A 16,413-nucleotide genomic window follows, 5' to 3' on the forward strand; every position below is an offset into this window, starting at 1 on the left:
TAGGGAGTTAAGATATGTTTATGTTTATACATTTAGAAATCTTCTGGATCAGTACGTTTGTGTTTCAAAACTTTTAACAATTATTATGGTTTATTGGCTTACATAACCTTTTAGCATAGGTTATGCAGATTTTAGGGATATGAAGCATTTGAGGATACACCAATAAATGACATCACAATAAGCCAAATACTAATCTAGGCACTGACAACACAGCTAGCTGTTTTCCCGTTTCCAGTCTTCACGATCAGCTTGCATCTCCTCACGGTAGCTTCATATTGACCATACAGACATGAGAGCAATATCAACCTTTTCATCTGACCCTTATCATTCCTACAGTGTTGTACATGTGACCAATGAAATACTGCAGTATTGTGTTTTAATGACATCCATATAAATTGCTGGTTGTTACTTTAAGTCTCAGCAATTTACATGAAAAGTTACATGTGCTCTTACTAATACTACTGTTAGTGTTTTGAACAGTACTATGTTTATGTCAAAATACCTCTTTAGATTTTTTCTGAAGCTCCTCTGCCTCTTTTTTCAGTTTCTCCTTCTCTTTCTCAAGGTTAGCGATGGCTCCCTTCAAGTCATCGGCCTCTCTGGTGCTCTGCAGCCTTTGTGTCTCTAACTTCTGCACAACAGTTTCTGAGGTCTGTTTTTCTGCTGCCTGAAGACGATCTTTCGCTTCATCAGCTTGTTTCTTGAATTTCTTAGCCTCCTTTTCGGCTTTTGACTGAGCGTCACTGAGCTCTTTCACCCTCAATTTCAGTTTCTCTGCTTCAGCTGAAACTTCGAGTTGCCTCTTTCTCTCAGCTTCCAATGATTTTTGGAATTCCTCTGTCTCCTTATCAAGGCGCTGCTGAATCTGCTGTTTGTCCTCTAGTAGTTTTTTAGCCTTTTCCTGTGCCTGGTTCTTCTGTTTCTGGAGCTCCTCTGCCTCAGCTTTCAGTTTTGAAGCCTCTTGGATGGCCTGCATTTTCTCCTTGAGCATTTTCTCTGCAAGTGCTCTCTGTTCAGCCAAGTCAGACTCAGCGATCTGTCTCTGTCTGGCTGCTTCCTCAGCTTCTACACTAAGTCTGGCAGCTTCCTCCGCCAGGCTCTTCATTTTCCCTGCTTCCTCTGCAAGCAACCTCTGTGTATTATCTTTGTCTTTCTGCATGAGGCGCCGGTTTTCTTCCTCAAACTTAAGCTTAAGTTTCAGGAGCTCATCCATCTGGATCTTAACTTTGGACAGTTCATCCTCCACCTGTGCCTTTTGTTTGACGGCATCATTTACTTCCCCTTTAACTCTCTGAAGCTCCTCATCCAACACAGCTTTCTGCTTATCAGTCTCATCAAGCCGCAGTTTAATCACTGTAAGTTCCTTCTCAACCAGAGACTTCTGTTTAAGTGCTTGTTCTGCATCTTTTTTGTGCTTGGCCATGTCTGCATCAGCCTGCTTTTTCTGCTTCAGAGCTGCTGCCTCGGCTGCTGCCCGCTTCGAGGCCTCCTCCTCTGCTTCTTTCTTCAGTTTTTCTGCATCTTTTTGAGCTTTGGCCTGTTTTGCAGCTTCATCCTCTGCAGCTTTTTTCTGCTTTTCCGCCTCTGCAGCTTTTTGTCGGAGCAGGGCAGCCTCTTTCTCTGCTATCTCTTTGGCTTTCTCAGCTGCTTGTGCAAGTTTCTTAGCATTTTCAAATTCCTCTTTCAGCTTTTCCTGAGCAAGGTTGCCTTCTTTATTCTTGCTGAGAACCTCTTGGGCTTTCTGCTCTGCAGAGCTGCTTTTCTGCGCTGCCTCTTGGGCCAGAAGAGCTTGCTTCTCTGCCTCCTTCTCAGCCTTCTCTTTCTGTTTATTGGCCTCAGCAGCTTTCTTTTTGAGGCGTTCAACTTCCTCCTGAGCGGCTTTGCATTGTCGAGCAGCCTCCTCTTCTGCTGCAGTGATCCTCTTCACCTTCTCCTCAGATTCTTTCCTCTTCTTCTCTTCCTCTGCAGCAAGCTTTTTCAGTTTCTCAGCCTCTGCCTCGGCTTTGAGTTTGCTCTTCTGTGTCTCCTCCGCGATGCCCTTCAACTTCTTCAATTCCGCCTCCAAATCTGACTTGCCTTTTGATGCTTTCTCAAAGTTGATCCTAATGATGTTAATTTCTTCTTCAACCACCTTCTTTTGCTTCAGAGTTTCTTCCACAATATTTTTTTGTCTCTGTAACTCAGAATCAGACGAGCTTTTCAGGTGTGTGATTTTCTCTTGTATGTCTTTTTTATGCAGAGCAGCTTGATCCTCCAGCATCTTTCTCTGATAAGCTTCATCCTCAGCTTGTCTTTTCAGTCTTTCGTTTTCTGCTTCTTTGGCTTTCAAGGCGATCTCAGCTTCAGTCTTCAGACGAGTTGCCTCATTGATGGCAGCCAGTTTTTCTTTCAGTATTTTCTCAGCTTCAGCTCTCTGCCGTGCTGCCTCCTCCTCTGCAGTCTGCCTCTGTTTCTTTGCCTCTTCAGCGACTGATCTTAGTCTCGCTGCTTCATCGGCGAGTTGTTTCATTTTCAACGCTTCAGACTCGAGAAGCTGCTTGCTCTTTTCTGTGTTTGACAGCGTCTGCTTCTCAGCTTGAATTTTCATCTGCAGAAGAGCATCCATTTCACTTCTGACTTTAGCCAGCTCATCCTCCAGTTGTTTCCTCTGTTTTTCGGCAGCGTTCACTTCATTTTTTAGACGCTGGAGCTCATTGTCCAGCAGCCCTCTCTGTTGTTCAGCATGGTCAAAGTCAGCCTTGAGTCGTATACATTCCTGTTCTGCAGACAGCTTTTGCTGGGCTACTTGCTCTGCAGTTTTCCTCTGTCTTTCCAACTCCTTCTCTGCATTCTCCTTCTGTTTGAGAGCAGCATCTTCAGCCTTAGCCCTTTTCTTGGCATCACGCTCTGCCTCAACTTTCTGCCTCTCTGCTTCCTCTTGAGCCTGGCTCTTCTTTTGAGCTTCCTCTTCAGCTTGTAGCCTCAAGCGGAGAGCCTCATTGGCTTTCTGTCTCCATGTTTCCAGCTCTCTCTCTGCTTGCTCCCTGGCTTTGTTAGCCTCCTCTTGTTGCTTCCTGAGCTTTTCAGCTTCCTCCTGCAGCTGAAGGACAGTGCCCTGCTCTTTCTTCAGGGATTCTTCCAGTTTTGTTGCCTTTTCAGTGAATGATTTGGAATGGGTTTGCAGCTGTGTGGCAGCACTCTTTTGAGCCACCTCCTCTGCTACCATAATCTGCCTCAGTTTTTCTTCCTCAGCCTGTTTCATGCGCCTCTCTGCCTCCTCGGCTTGCAGTTTGAATTTCTGCAGGTCGTCCAGTGCTTTCTGCTTCTGCTTTGCAGCCTCTTTTTCTGCCTCTGATTTACGTTTCAGCTCATCTTCTGCGTTCTTCTTTTTCTGAGTCTCTTCAGCTACCTGCTTGCGAAGTCTTTCTGCATCGTCCTGAGCAGCTTTCCTTAGCTTCTCAGCCTCGGCAGCCTTGTCTCTGAGCTGCTGTAACTCAGCTTCAGCTGTACCCTTCTGTTTTGTTGTTGTCTCTAACTGAAGTCTTATAATATGGATCTCCTCCTCAATTTTGGTCCGACTGATGAGTGCCTCTTCCAGCTGCTGATTCTTGGACTTGATCTCCTGCTCAGACAGACTCTTGAGATGCTGCAGCTCATGTTGTATGTTTTGCTTCTGTTTCTCAGCATCCACTGCGACATCTTGCCTCTTGCTGGCTTCTTCTTTCATCTTCAGCTTCAGCTCCTGGGCTTCTTGTTCTGCTTTAGCCACAGATTTAGCATGAGCCTCAGCCAACTGTTTCTGTTTGTCTAACTCGGCTTGTATCTCCGCCATCCTCCTCCTCTCCTCTTCTTTTAGTTTTTCTGAAGCTTTCTGTATTAGTAGAAGCAAAGAGTAAAGGGAATTGAGAAAATGTTAGGTGTTAGACTACACAATAAAACGTCAATATTAAAGTAGTTATAAAACATGTAGGTACATGAAAATGTAAATACATGACAGCATGTTACAGTTAATTATCTACAACAAATAGTTTTTTAAGATAGGAGGAAAATGCTGTATTGGGAAATGCTTGTCATGTTTAATTAATGTGTGGCACACAGAATGACACTTAACTTCACAACAGCACAGCACGACACTACACTTTCATGCAGTTGAGGTATTTTAACTGACTGATGTTTTTTAAAGTGTGGTCACATTTTAGATACTTAGAGTGTTGTATATTATGGGCTTTTTACAATTAATAGAAAATTACTTGTATGCAGTAGTAGTGATAGAAAACCTAGTATAAATATTGTCAAGGAGTGTTGCTGCTATAAAATATTTAATATTTTGGTTTCTAAAGGAACACTGTCACATAATTCAGTCACTGTTTGATATTTAGAGATATAGGATGCCGAGGCTGTGGTGTCTTATCCTAACATTCTCAAAATAAAGCAGCTTTTTGTAAAATGTGAAAAGTCATTAACAAGAAATCAGCAGGGAATAAATAATTAGCAGCATGCAAAAAGTATAAAGCGCAGTGGGAAAGATACCAAAGACGGTAAGCATGAATTTAACCAGAATACCCCTCACTATGAAGAATAGCATAGTGATGCAGCAAACACAGCAGGATTTAATGTACACAACCCAATCACCAGAAAAAAAAGTTGAAATTGTACATTTCTGCAAACCACAGATATGTTAAATTTGTACATTGTTTTGTGGTGTATACATTGAAACATTGCATTTGATCAATGCTGTGGTCTATGTGTGGTTAGGTTTACGCCCAGAAACACTTGTTTATATGGTTAGGAAAAGTTGTTTAATGCTTTGGCTCAAAATATCTGTTTTTTGTTGCACTATCTGCAGGAAACACAGTTATGTCACAATAAGAAACAACTGGTTTTTGTGCAATATCCCCAATGGAAAAACAGCAATGGGTCGCTAAAAAAAACCAATCAGGTTTGGTGCCTAAAAAGCTGCTGGAAAATGGCGACAGGTCGCTAGAAACACCCAGGTGTTGGGCCAAAAAGCCGCTCGAAAAACAGTGACGGGTCGCTAAAAAACACCCAGGTTTGGTGCCCAAAAAAAACATCTGTAAAACAACCAGGGGTCACTAAAACACCCATGTACGGCGCCTAAAAAGCTGCAGGAAAAAAAGTAAGGGGTCAATTAAAAACAATCACTTTTGGTGCCCCAAAAGCTGCTGGAAAAACAGTGAGGGGTCTCTAAAACACAACCAGTTTGGTTTTAGAGTGTCACACCATCCAAGCCAAAAAATGTACAAACGTAATGTATTCGTGGTTTGCAGAAATTTACAACGCAATCAATTCCCTCTGGCCACAGGACTGAATGTAACACGGAGTAATCTTGGATTAAAATGTAGGTGACAGGACATAAATCCAAGATCAAAGTAACAATAAAAAGGCAAACATCAAGAGATGAGTTCAACTCTTCAGTAACAATGGGTGATTGTGTAATTTGTACAGGTGACTGACACCTAAAAGGAAGGTCCAAAACTTTAGAAACCTGTCATATTGATTTTTATTGGTTTAGAATATTTATTTCTGATATATTTACATCAGCCTCCTATAATTGCTAGTGCAAATCAGTGGTGAAAAAACAACATTAGAGCTAAAACAAGTCCTCAAACTATTTGATAATTTAATTAAAAAAGATGATTTGTTGCTCCTCTTTGTCATGTATCATTGTAAAGAGAATATCTTTGGGGTTTATTTTACATTTAAAGATGCTACTGTCAGCTCTGCAAATTCATTTTTTCAATATTTTTACATTCATACACTAAAAGATTTATCGATTAATCACAAAAAAAGGAGACAATAATCATTCACTGCAGCTCCAAATAATATTAAAAAACACCCCAAGTCCTTCAAAAAAGTGCAGGAGCTTTTATGTCTCATTATTATTTCAAGACAAAAAAAATTCAATAGTTTGTATATTTCATTAAAAGGTGACATTTACACTAGCAAAGTACAAACATGCTTACAGGAAGCTGATGCAGAGTGATAAAAGACATTTTAGTGAACTGAAAACAAACTCAACTATGAAAAGTCTCCAAAAAAATCCTGAACCTTCCCTTCACTACAGACAAGGGTCTGATGTAGAGACAAATGACATGAGACTGAGAGGATCTTTTTTAAATACCTGGTGCTTTGGGGTTAATTCATCTCTTAAGGGTGTGATTAATATTCATCATGAAAAAGCACTGGCGAGCAGGTCAAAAGGATCAAACACAATAGAAAGTTAGAAAAAAGGAAAAGGGGGGAAAAGTAAAAAAAAAAAAATATCTGAGAAGGCAGGTAGCCAAAGTGAAGCCTTCAAATCACAAGTCTGGGTGATTTCAAGAGGAAATAAAGAAGCAAATACTGAATTAAGCAGTTTGAAAATGTGACTGAGGTCAGGGTCCGAGTCAAATGTCCAACTACATGACATGATTTGACTAAATACACAGTGTAGGGGAATGAGAGACATATACTGTAGTGGGGATGTGATGTGCTGAAACACTAGGATGAAACAGTTTGCTTCACCACTGTCCACTGTCCCATCGCTCTGCACAGATCTGGACTTAAGAATCATACGTTTTGAGTGCCAACATTTTGGTTATATTTGACGACAAATTATTTCCCATACATCCATCAGTTAACAGGTGAGAGGGTCATTGTTTGTGTTAGTGGGACTTTTTGACAGAAACCTGCTGCAGCATATCTTGAGAGTTTGTGTGTTATTACCTCTTCATCCTCCAGGCGGCGCTGCGTCTCTGTGATGAACTTAATGTACTGGCTGGTGAGAGTCATCAGCTCACTGTAGTGGGTTCTCAGAGTAACATACTGAAAGGAATGCAATTTATTTACTTGACTTTAAAAACATACCATTTTCTATCAATTTCTCTCACTTCTTATACACCTTTTTTTATTACTGCTCGGTTGCTAGGGCAACAAATTTGGTCGTAAAAGGGTCTATTGCTGCCTTCAAATGGGGTCCATACGAACGCCCCCCTCTTGTGTTATTCTCCACCTTGTAAGTGAACATTTTCAGAAAGCTTTGAGTTCTCACGAGTTGTGATGTTTTCAGAAATGGTGGAGGCCATGGATGTTAAAGGCATATTATGCAGGATGGTCGGTTACTGTTTGCAAACACGATTACCAGCAAAAGTAAAAGCCATCTCCAGATTCGCTCTAGTTTGGCAATTCGCCTTATTATATTTGCATTTTTCATTGCTGTGTCACTTGGATGCCTGCTGCTTACAGTCTGGCATCTGGTCGCTACCTTAGCATAAAGCTCCTACCTCGGCTGAACGCTGTCAATTATGAATCATTCATTTAATTTAGCTCCAACAGACAGTGCATCAGAGAGAGAGTGAGTTATTGTACTCGAGGATTATAGCATCAGGCATATCAACACAACATCACTTTATCCTGTTAAAACAATCCTCAAAACTTGGATTAATTTGAATGAAAAATGATCTGAGGACCCTTACGGACTAAAGTAATATGAATAATTTACAGAGTAATCGAGAAATGGACAAATAATTTGTGGTAGCCAACAACCCGGTTTTATACATCCGAAGAACTTCTATAATAAAAAAATGAACTGCTTGGCAACCAGACCAGGTGTCTAATTGAGACAGGCCTTTAATTGTCAAAAATGTGTAGCCACACCGGGCTAGTAAAAAGGACTGGGCGTTTAATTGGGATGAGGCTTTTAATTGAAGTTTTACGGTATTGTAGTTTAACTCATATAGAGTTGTTCTTTGTAATTTAACAATATGTCTGAGTAAAATGCTGATATTCTTGGCAGCCTCATCTTTTCACTTTGTCATAATGCTTTTGCATTTCCTGCTCACTACCTTGCTAAATCATTAGCCTTGGTGGCCTCTAGACACCAACAATAGCGTCCATGTTGCCACTGCCTAGCTGCCTGCTCTCACAATGTAACCACTTGAACACCAAGCATATTGTGTACACGACTTTCAGTGCCATTACTATGAGCTCAGGAGTTCCAGTTGAAGGCAGCATATAATACATTTAGCTCCCTGGATTATTTGTATAATAGTTATGATATAACAGTAATGATAAACAGGTAGCAGTCAGTCAAACTAAACTGGATGTATGAATAACTTTGTTTTTCTATGGTGATGTGTGGTAAATGTACCTCTTGAATGATATTATCAGATGCACACTCCATCTTGGGTTTCTTTAAGGGAGATGCTATGGGATCCTGGAGAGCTTTATAAGTCAAAATCTGGAGCTCATAGTCCTAAAGACGAAGAAAATAATCTTAATTCAAGCCAGAAAAATACATCCCTTTCTTACAATTATTTTAAAATATAAGTACATACCTTGACTGAATCAATGTAAGCCTTTGCATTTTTCTGGCAATTTTCAACCTTGTCCTTGTTTTTCTCGATCTCATCCAGGAGTTTCTGTAAATGAAAACATTAAATCAGACAGTAATTCACTATTCAATGTATCTTTTTCCAACAAAATTAAAACCCACAGCTTATACTCTCATTACTATAACAGACAGTAGGTACTTAAATTCAGTAAAGAAAGATTGTTGTTATGAGAATTCAGCACACTTGTACTTTATCTGTACTATCTGTGTGACCAGCAGAGGGCCTAGTGACTCCTCTTTACCCCACATAGCTCATTATTTTCTGTTACAATACCTTCTCCTCTTCCAGCTGCTCCTTGAGAGCCTTGCTGTCACTGATGGGCACAGCTTGAATCTTCTCCTGCTTCTGCCTCGCCTCTCCAAGCCAGCGCATGAGCCACTCGTAGTTTCCTTGGTAGGAGTTCATGTTGCGCCCAAGGAGGTCAAGCTCCCTCTCCCTCAGGTCAATCTGAGCAAACACAGCCTGCCAGCGCTCCAGGAGGCTGTTGACCAGCAGACGGTAATGCTCCAAATCAGCGTCGCGCTCACTGTGGATCCTCGCCATCTTGTCGTTGATAGCAGTTGCTCTCTTCAGCTCATCCTGCAGGCGGTTGAACACCACCTGGTCGGCCTCGGCTTCAGCACGCATTGCCTATCAGACAAAAAAAGTTATCACTTTGATGCAGTGCAGGTTTAGAATTAAATCATAGTAAAATATCAAACAAAAAAAATTGTAGATATGAGTGAACATCTCTGTAAACAGAGGAAATACCTTCAGCTGATTACGGTGTTCCTCCACCTCTTTCTCCTCAGCCGGCACTTTGCTGACATCACGCAGGCGAGTCTCATAATTCTTCAGTGTGTCCTCTGCGTCTTTGGTGTTTCTGATCACAACGTCAATGGTCTTCAGCCTGAAATCAAAAGTTTTACACACAATAAACACAATTGCACAATAACAGCTTGGAATTCATCAGGAAGCGCTCAGAGAGTCACAAAGGCCTCACTTGTCCAGGTAGACGGAGGAGAGGCCGTAGACGTGGTCCATCTTCCTCAGCGTGATGTCCAGTTCGGAGCGCAACATCGGGGCGGAGCTGGACTGCTGAGGAGACGCCAGAACCTCCTCCGTCTTCTCAGTGATGGAACTCAAGTCTTTCTTTAAGCCTTCCAGCTCAGACTGGACTTTCTGTCATTGAAAAGGAAGATGTTTCAGCGCTGAGTTTAACTTTATAACTAAGTTGATAAAGCACTGCCAAGTTATCAAACTGTTAAACATAGGAAGGAACACTTTGTTTAATTCGGGTAAATCTCTTTCCTTCCTGACTTTGTTTTATGTTTTAAATCTCATTTTTTTATCCTCATGTCGCTACCATTTGCTCTGCGGTCTTCAGGGCGCAGGCTTTGAGCGGCTCCTTGTCCACAGGCTGGCGGAGGCGTGTGACTGTTCGATTTTCACAACCCTCCAGCTTCAGACGAAGATCCTTGATCTTGGTCAGGTAAGTCCTGCACATCGACTCGTCTTGCTCTCCTGGTTGGAATGGAAAAAAATATATTATTAGTTTGCAGAGAACACAAACTTGGGATAAATAAAGCGATGATTAGTCCGAGTCAGGATCTTCTTTAACAGTGACCTTGTACAGAATCATTTGTATTTGAGAGCAGTGTTTTTGACTGACTTCAAAACTTAATACTTTGTATTAAAAATCTCAAACTACAGGTGCTTTTGTACAATTACTGTCTATGATTTGTTAATACATTTGTCACACTGTACACAATAAATTTACATCTTCATGCTTGATTGGTTTCACATTAATTATCCATCACATTGGTTAATTGATCAGTTAATTGTCATTCGGTGATGAAGACTGGAAATCAGCTGCCATTCAACCCATGCACAGAGACAAGAATGCAACGATGAGTGAAGTTAGGAGGGATACCAAAATCAGTGGGGGTGATGAAGCTGATTGAGTTAATGAATGAAACATGGCAACACAACACACACAGTCCTGTTCAGCCAATCACAAGCTTCTACTGCACATCTGGCACTGTAACCGAAGCACCTTACCTGCTCTGGGTGGCACATAGCCTGTAACGTGAATCCAACAGTCAACTTACACACTGATGACCATGAGTGAGTTTCAACACAAATGTCTGAAAAATTATTCAATGAGAAAATGTTTTGTGCAACTTATATAACAAAATAAATGTGCCGTGCAATCCATATCAGGTCCTTTCAGAGCATGTTGGGGTGATAAGAGAACCCACAGTGGGTCATGGAGTGCAATAACCAAACAGTACACACCTTGTTCTGCAGAGCTGACCATTGTATTGTAGTGCTGGTTGGCCGTGTTGTAGTTGGACTCAACCTGCATACGGTCCTCTGCTCCGAACATCTGGGAGTCCTGGCTGTCTCTCAAGAAGTCCTGGTAGTGCAGCTCCAGGTTCCTCAGTGCCAGACGGTACTCCTCCACCCTCAGGGTCTTAAACTATGAAGGTGCAATTAGAGACAAGCCAGAAAGATGGATATTAATTTTTACAAAACCACAAGTTTAACACAAGCTGTACCTTTAAAGAATGTGGTAAAATATTTCTCCCTCTGTAGTGAGCACCAGCAGAGTTCAAAGCACATGCTTGCCCAGGCCACTACTCGTATGCAGATGCATACAAAAAGCATGAGCTACTACTCAGCACACGTCACTTTTTTCTTCTTCTGTTTTTTTTTTTTTTTTTTACAAATTTCCGATGTCCCCTAAATGACTCATATGTTACTGATAGCAACAGACCAGGAATACTCAACTTGCTTTACCCAGGGGCCACTTTTGCAAAATGACAGGAGGCTAGGGGCCAGTCGCAAAAGCCCAGCATGGGTCAGGTGTACATAGGGGTATTTCTAGGATGTGAGGACATTCAGGGCTTAGCCCGGACCTCTGTCATGAGTCCAGGGGATTCTCCCTCTGGCACTTTTTTGATTAACAAGCTCTATTTTGATGCTTTATTGTACCTTGGCACCTTATTTCCAATACAAGTGAAAAAAATAATTCCAATTATCAATCAACTGTTTTTCAATGTGAATCAGAAAATGGTTGCAGGGCCACCTGACACCCTGTTGCAGGCCAGATTTGGCTGATGGGCTGCTAGTTGAATATCACTATGATGATAGACAATTGTATCCAGCGACTCTACATGGCAGCCTGAAGCAACAACATGAGGCTACTGCTTCAAAATCAAATAATACATTTATTAATCAGGGCACTTGCATAAGAATGTAGCACAAGCATAGCACTAAATATTTTTTGTATTTATAAATGATTCCCTGTCACAATCAGCAGATGGAGGTGCGTAAAAAACAGCTGCAACGGCATCATGTTAAGTGCGGCACATGCACTACCTACACACAACAAACGTCCATGGTTCTGAAATACCATCTTGTCGCTGTCTAAACAAGTTGGATTAATATTGTAAATTAGCATCGGAAAGTTTGCTAGTTCTGTCATTTGCTGCGTGCATCGGGATAGCTACAACTGATAGGCAGCTTCTAGCATATCTTGTGTATTTCATAACTAGGTTCAACTGTTGCCAGTGCTAAAACAGTTTTTGCTAACAGCTACAGTATTTTGTGAATCCACAGATATTTTCTGAGGTGACTATGATTTGATTGTTTGTGCCTGTTTTTGATTTGTTCACTCTTAACTGAAGGAATTAATTGTGCTGTTGTTGCTGTGTAACGTTTTAAATTTAGTAATGTCCATTTTAATTATGTAGCCAATTAGCACAGAATCATTGAATCTAGTCTTCCTGTAGTAATGTTGGTATTATTTTTTGTTGTCTGTTGTGTAAAAAAGATTCTGAATATTTAAAAGTAAAATGAGTAATATTTGGTGGCAGGTTACATTCACGGTTGATAATTAATCTGTCACTGTCTGTGTGTTCATTTTTCCTCTGATAGTATGTCCTGTGTTGTTACCATGGTGATGTTCCAAGTCTTAATGATCTGGATGTCTCTCATCAGGTACTGCCAGGACAGCAAGCTCTTGAGGTCCACAAACATCGTCTGCCACATCGTCTGCAGCCTCTGAAGGTTTCCATCCAGCCTGAGGAAGGTCAAGTGGAGATTAGCACTTAAAGAGACACTGTGTGCACGTCAATTTAGATTTTATGTAATCAAGGACACCCCGGGGTGATTCTTAGCTCACCCAGCAACGCTGTTCACAGCGTCCTTATTGGTGGGTGGAACCAGGAAGCAGACAGATGGTACAGACGACTCGTTGCCTTTATCATTCAGCACCCTCCACTTGTACGGCTGTGAGTTGTTCAGGAGAGCGCACTCGTCTCCTCTGTGGACTGTGATCTGGAGGAAGGTGAACATAGGTGTCGGACTGACTCAAAGAATATTTCTCACTTTAGTAGAGTGAACTAAAGTTGGACAGCACTTTTGAACTCCTTGATATTCTACTCATAATTTGGCACCTATAAATATATTTAACAATATTTAAGAATTGAATGATTTCTGGTTTTATGCATGTAGAAATCATGGGTATTTCCACCAATATTTAACAGAATTAATGAGTTTAGAATAATGATTCCAGGCAGATAAGATGCCTACCTCCATCTGTTTGAAGTCGCAGACAGCCTGGATGGGCTGTTTGCCCTTGATGGCGGTAGCAGGGTTACGTGGTTTCAGTTGGACGATGGTCTTGGCCCTTCTCTTCAGGCCTTCCAGGTGAGTTTTGAGCTCAGTCAGTTGCTCTTTCTCATCCTGTGAAGAACACAAAAATTATTTGTAGTCTTCCACAGAACATGTTTGGTACATAAACAATATGACGGTGAGTAAACCCACAGCTGCATCCTGCAGTAGATCTTCCAGCCGTGTGACTGTGATGGAGCGGTCGCAGGTGTACTTCCTCTTCATTGTGTCTTGCATCTTTTTGATCCTCTCCTCCGCTTCCTTCACGTCAGAGAAAAACTAGACAGGGAAGACAGTGGAATGAATTAAGTTGCAGTGTTGAGAACTTGTCCTGCATATACAGGCACCAACAGCAGGACAAACAGAAGCAAAGAGCAAAACATTTGCTGATGGTCAGGTGAGCAAAGAAGAATAACTGCTTTGGTGAAGTTAACTCTTCATGGATTAACATGAACAGAGCACAGAGTGAAGGTTTGTAAATATACCTGGTAGTAGGCAGTGTTTTCTTTCAGGTGGGTTTCGATGCAGCAGCACAGCTGGAGGATCCAACTCCACTGAGTCTGCAGCGCTGCAGTGAAGGCCTGAGGTGGGAGTGAGGAAGAAAAGGTGTTTTGATGAAAAGGACAAACACTCTGATTTTAGCCTGGGAACCAGACGAATCTGTGAGCTCATCCTTTATTTGCTCTGGCAGATGCGTCTGGTTCCCCTCCCACTCAAACAGATTTCAAGCTGACATGCCTCGCTAAGGGCTAATCAAAACCATTTATCTAATATGTGGCAGGTTTGATATGATGACTGACACAAAATACATGATGCTGCCATTTTTGGCTCACACATTCTGGTGCCAAGGGACACTACTGCCAGCATAAACCTAGCTTACTAAAGAGAAGCCCCATTGAGGAATTTTCAGAAACAACCAAGATGGCTGCAGCTGATGAGGAACTTTGTGTCGAAGTACTTTTTTCAAATTCTGATGGCAAAAACTGCGACATTCATTCACAGACATATTGATGCTACACCATCACAGCTCATCTCTACACGCTGTAGTCTCTTTACATCTGTCCGTCACTCAGCGCTACGACACATTTCGTCACTCTGATTGGTTGTAAGTCTATCCAATTGAGTCCAGGCGCATTTTGATTTAAGCCAGGAGATCACAGCCACCTGGATAACTGCCTGAATACAGTCAAATGCTTAAACTACAATGTCTACAACCTGATACGGTGTTTACAGGCTGTAGTAGTCGATCATACCTCTACAGTCTTCCTGGCTGGGTGTCCGTCCCTCAGCAGTTTGTCTCCTGTGGCCTGGACAGTGTTCATCTTCTTCTCCCTGAGCTCCAAATCTCTCATCAAACCCTGCTCAGACACAATGACAACAACCCCACCACTGTCATCATCACTAAAAAGCACTGTAGGTAAACACTAAAACAACATCGCACTGTTACTCTACCGAGTAGTTGTCCTTCTTGGCTGCCATGTTGGTGTTTCGTTCACTCCAGTCATAGTTGACCTCCTCTTCCTCTTTCTCGTTCAGCCACATCAGCTCTTTGGTGGCTGCCACGACGAAGGCGTGAAGCTGGTCCAGGTAGTGCAGACGGGCCTTAGAGGCATTCTGCAAGCAGAGCAGATGACAAAAATGTTATGATGCCTTTTGTCCTATTCAGAAGAAACTGGAGGGGGAGAGACAGCTGCAGAGTGACATCGTGGTTAATTTTCATGTTGTTTTTAACTGTTTCGGCTTCACTGAACCTCCATCAGATTGCTGGAAGATTGGTGTTGAAACAGCTCAGTCTCGACTCGGTGCCTCAGTTGAAAAATTAAGGTCTTTATCCAGGATTTCTGCTGGTTTGCTTTTTTAATTTCAGTGTCTTTTTGTAACTTACCAGGAGCTTGCCGTACAGCAGCTCCAGTTTTCCCAGATACTCCCGGTAGGCAGCTTTACTGGCAGGTGAGACTTGACTCTGGAGCAGAGGGAGGCAAACGATACAAACAGGTCAGTCAGGAAACAATCCATGGTAATAAATGAAACACTGTTTTGTCTGCTCTAAAGAAATCCCTTCATTCTAATATTGATATATTATTATTTGAGCTGTATTTAATCAGGTTCCTCAGAATCTTTTGAAGTGGGGTTGCTTGATCCAACAGTGACGCTAAGTAATGCACTGCTATTTTAGCCACCTAAAAAAATCACTGTCAGTTCAAGTGTACATCATATTTAGAATATTTTCACTGCTTTTGCTTGCCATCAGACAGCGATTTCCAACAAGAAACAGGAGCTGTTATATTGCTCTCTTCAAAGCCAGATTCCATTGAGAAGAACAGTGGTTTATGATAGCTGAACACAGAAGCTGCTGGTCTACCACTTCCTCAATCCGTAAGTTTGTTTGTGTTACTGTGTGACTCTAGCAATTCAAAAGGTTAGTTTTGATTCACTAGAGTCACACAATAACACAAATAAACTAACCGATTGAGAAAGTGGTAGACCAGCAGCTCCTGTGTTCAGTGAGCCAAAATTATTGTTTTTGTCAGTGGAGTCTGGTGACTTTGAGGAAAGCATAGATGAGAAACTGAAGCTGTTAATTACTTCAGTTCCCTGTTGGCAGGGTAAAAAAGTGAATATATTCTCATAGCGTACACTTAAACTGATATAGATTTTTTAAGGTGGTCTGTTTTTTAGACGGCTAAAATATGTTTTGCTGCTGCCCGCCGTCCACAGCAGTACTTTGCTTAACATCCATGTCGGACTCTAGCCTGGGTCTTTGAACTGGGGGCGACTGCCAACCCACATCTACTGTATGTAAATGTCTGACTATAGACAAATTGTAAATGTCTTAAAATGCTTGTGAAACACACTGTGGGTGACCATGCTCCACCCAGTAACCCATATTTCCTTGCAAGATAAAACATCTTTCTTCTCTAGCTGAAATATCTCCTAATACTTCATGTCAGCTGTTTGTACCTCATCGGCCTTTGCCCTTTCGATCTTGGAGCGGAACTCCTCCACAGACTGGTGAAGACCGCGGTGGCTGCCCAGCTGAGACTCGACAGTGGGCAGGTCGGAGCCCCACTCCCCGTCGTCCACCCGGCGCTGGTTCTCCTCCACCCAGCCCAGCAGATCTTGGATGTAGCGCATTGTGACTTCATCCAGCTCGGGCCGCACCCTCATGGGGGCTTGCTGCAGGACCTGGGCGGTGTGGATCTGAGTCATGGGGATCTGTGTGGTGGTCACACCGGACTTGAGGCGGAGGTTGTACTCGCTGCGGAGGTTGACCAGCCTCTCGTGGAGACGATACACTCTAGAACCAGATTACAGAATGTCATGTCATGTTGTGTTGACATAATTAGTTGATTAAAGGAATACTTCATCCCTAGAAAATGAT

General features: G+C 42.1%; 1 protein-coding gene across 19 annotated transcripts in view; it reads right to left on the reverse strand.

Moving 5' to 3' along the window:
• The window catches only part of pleca (plectin a), a 140,259-nt gene that overhangs the window by 9,915 nt on the left and 113,931 nt on the right, over nt 1-16,413 (reverse strand). For 15 of the 19 annotated variants that reach the window (XM_033636137.2, XM_078175813.1, XM_078175816.1 and 12 more), the window contains 19 exons: nt 15,993-16,329; nt 14,917-14,994; nt 14,484-14,645; nt 14,285-14,389; nt 13,517-13,612; nt 13,185-13,310; nt 12,951-13,103; nt 12,541-12,695; nt 12,312-12,438; nt 10,650-10,833; nt 10,413-10,433; nt 9,718-9,875; nt 9,355-9,533; nt 9,123-9,261; nt 8,646-9,002; nt 8,316-8,399; nt 8,129-8,233; nt 6,706-6,804; nt 503-3,850 (listed from right to left, as the gene is read on the reverse strand). In XM_033636137.2, coding sequence (XP_033492028.2) covers nt 503-3,850; nt 6,706-6,804; nt 8,129-8,233; nt 8,316-8,399; nt 8,646-9,002; nt 9,123-9,261; nt 9,355-9,533; nt 9,718-9,875; nt 10,413-10,433; nt 10,650-10,833; nt 12,312-12,438; nt 12,541-12,695; nt 12,951-13,103; nt 13,185-13,310; nt 13,517-13,612; nt 14,285-14,389; nt 14,484-14,645; nt 14,917-14,994; nt 15,993-16,329 — 6,013 coding nt within the window. The remainder of the gene's footprint in view (nt 1-502; nt 3,851-6,705; nt 6,805-8,128; nt 8,234-8,315; nt 8,400-8,645; nt 9,003-9,122; nt 9,262-9,354; nt 9,534-9,717; nt 9,876-10,412; nt 10,434-10,649; nt 10,834-12,311; nt 12,439-12,540; nt 12,696-12,950; nt 13,104-13,184; nt 13,311-13,516; nt 13,613-14,284; nt 14,390-14,483; nt 14,646-14,916; nt 14,995-15,992; nt 16,330-16,413) is intronic. The other 4 variants (XM_078175815.1, XM_078175814.1, XM_078175819.1 and 1 more) reach the window with 1 other exon arrangement.

Source organism: Epinephelus lanceolatus, chromosome 16 (genome assembly GCF_041903045.1).
Source record: "Epinephelus lanceolatus isolate andai-2023 chromosome 16, ASM4190304v1, whole genome shotgun sequence".
NCBI lineage: Eukaryota > Metazoa > Chordata > Actinopteri > Perciformes > Serranidae > Epinephelus > Epinephelus lanceolatus.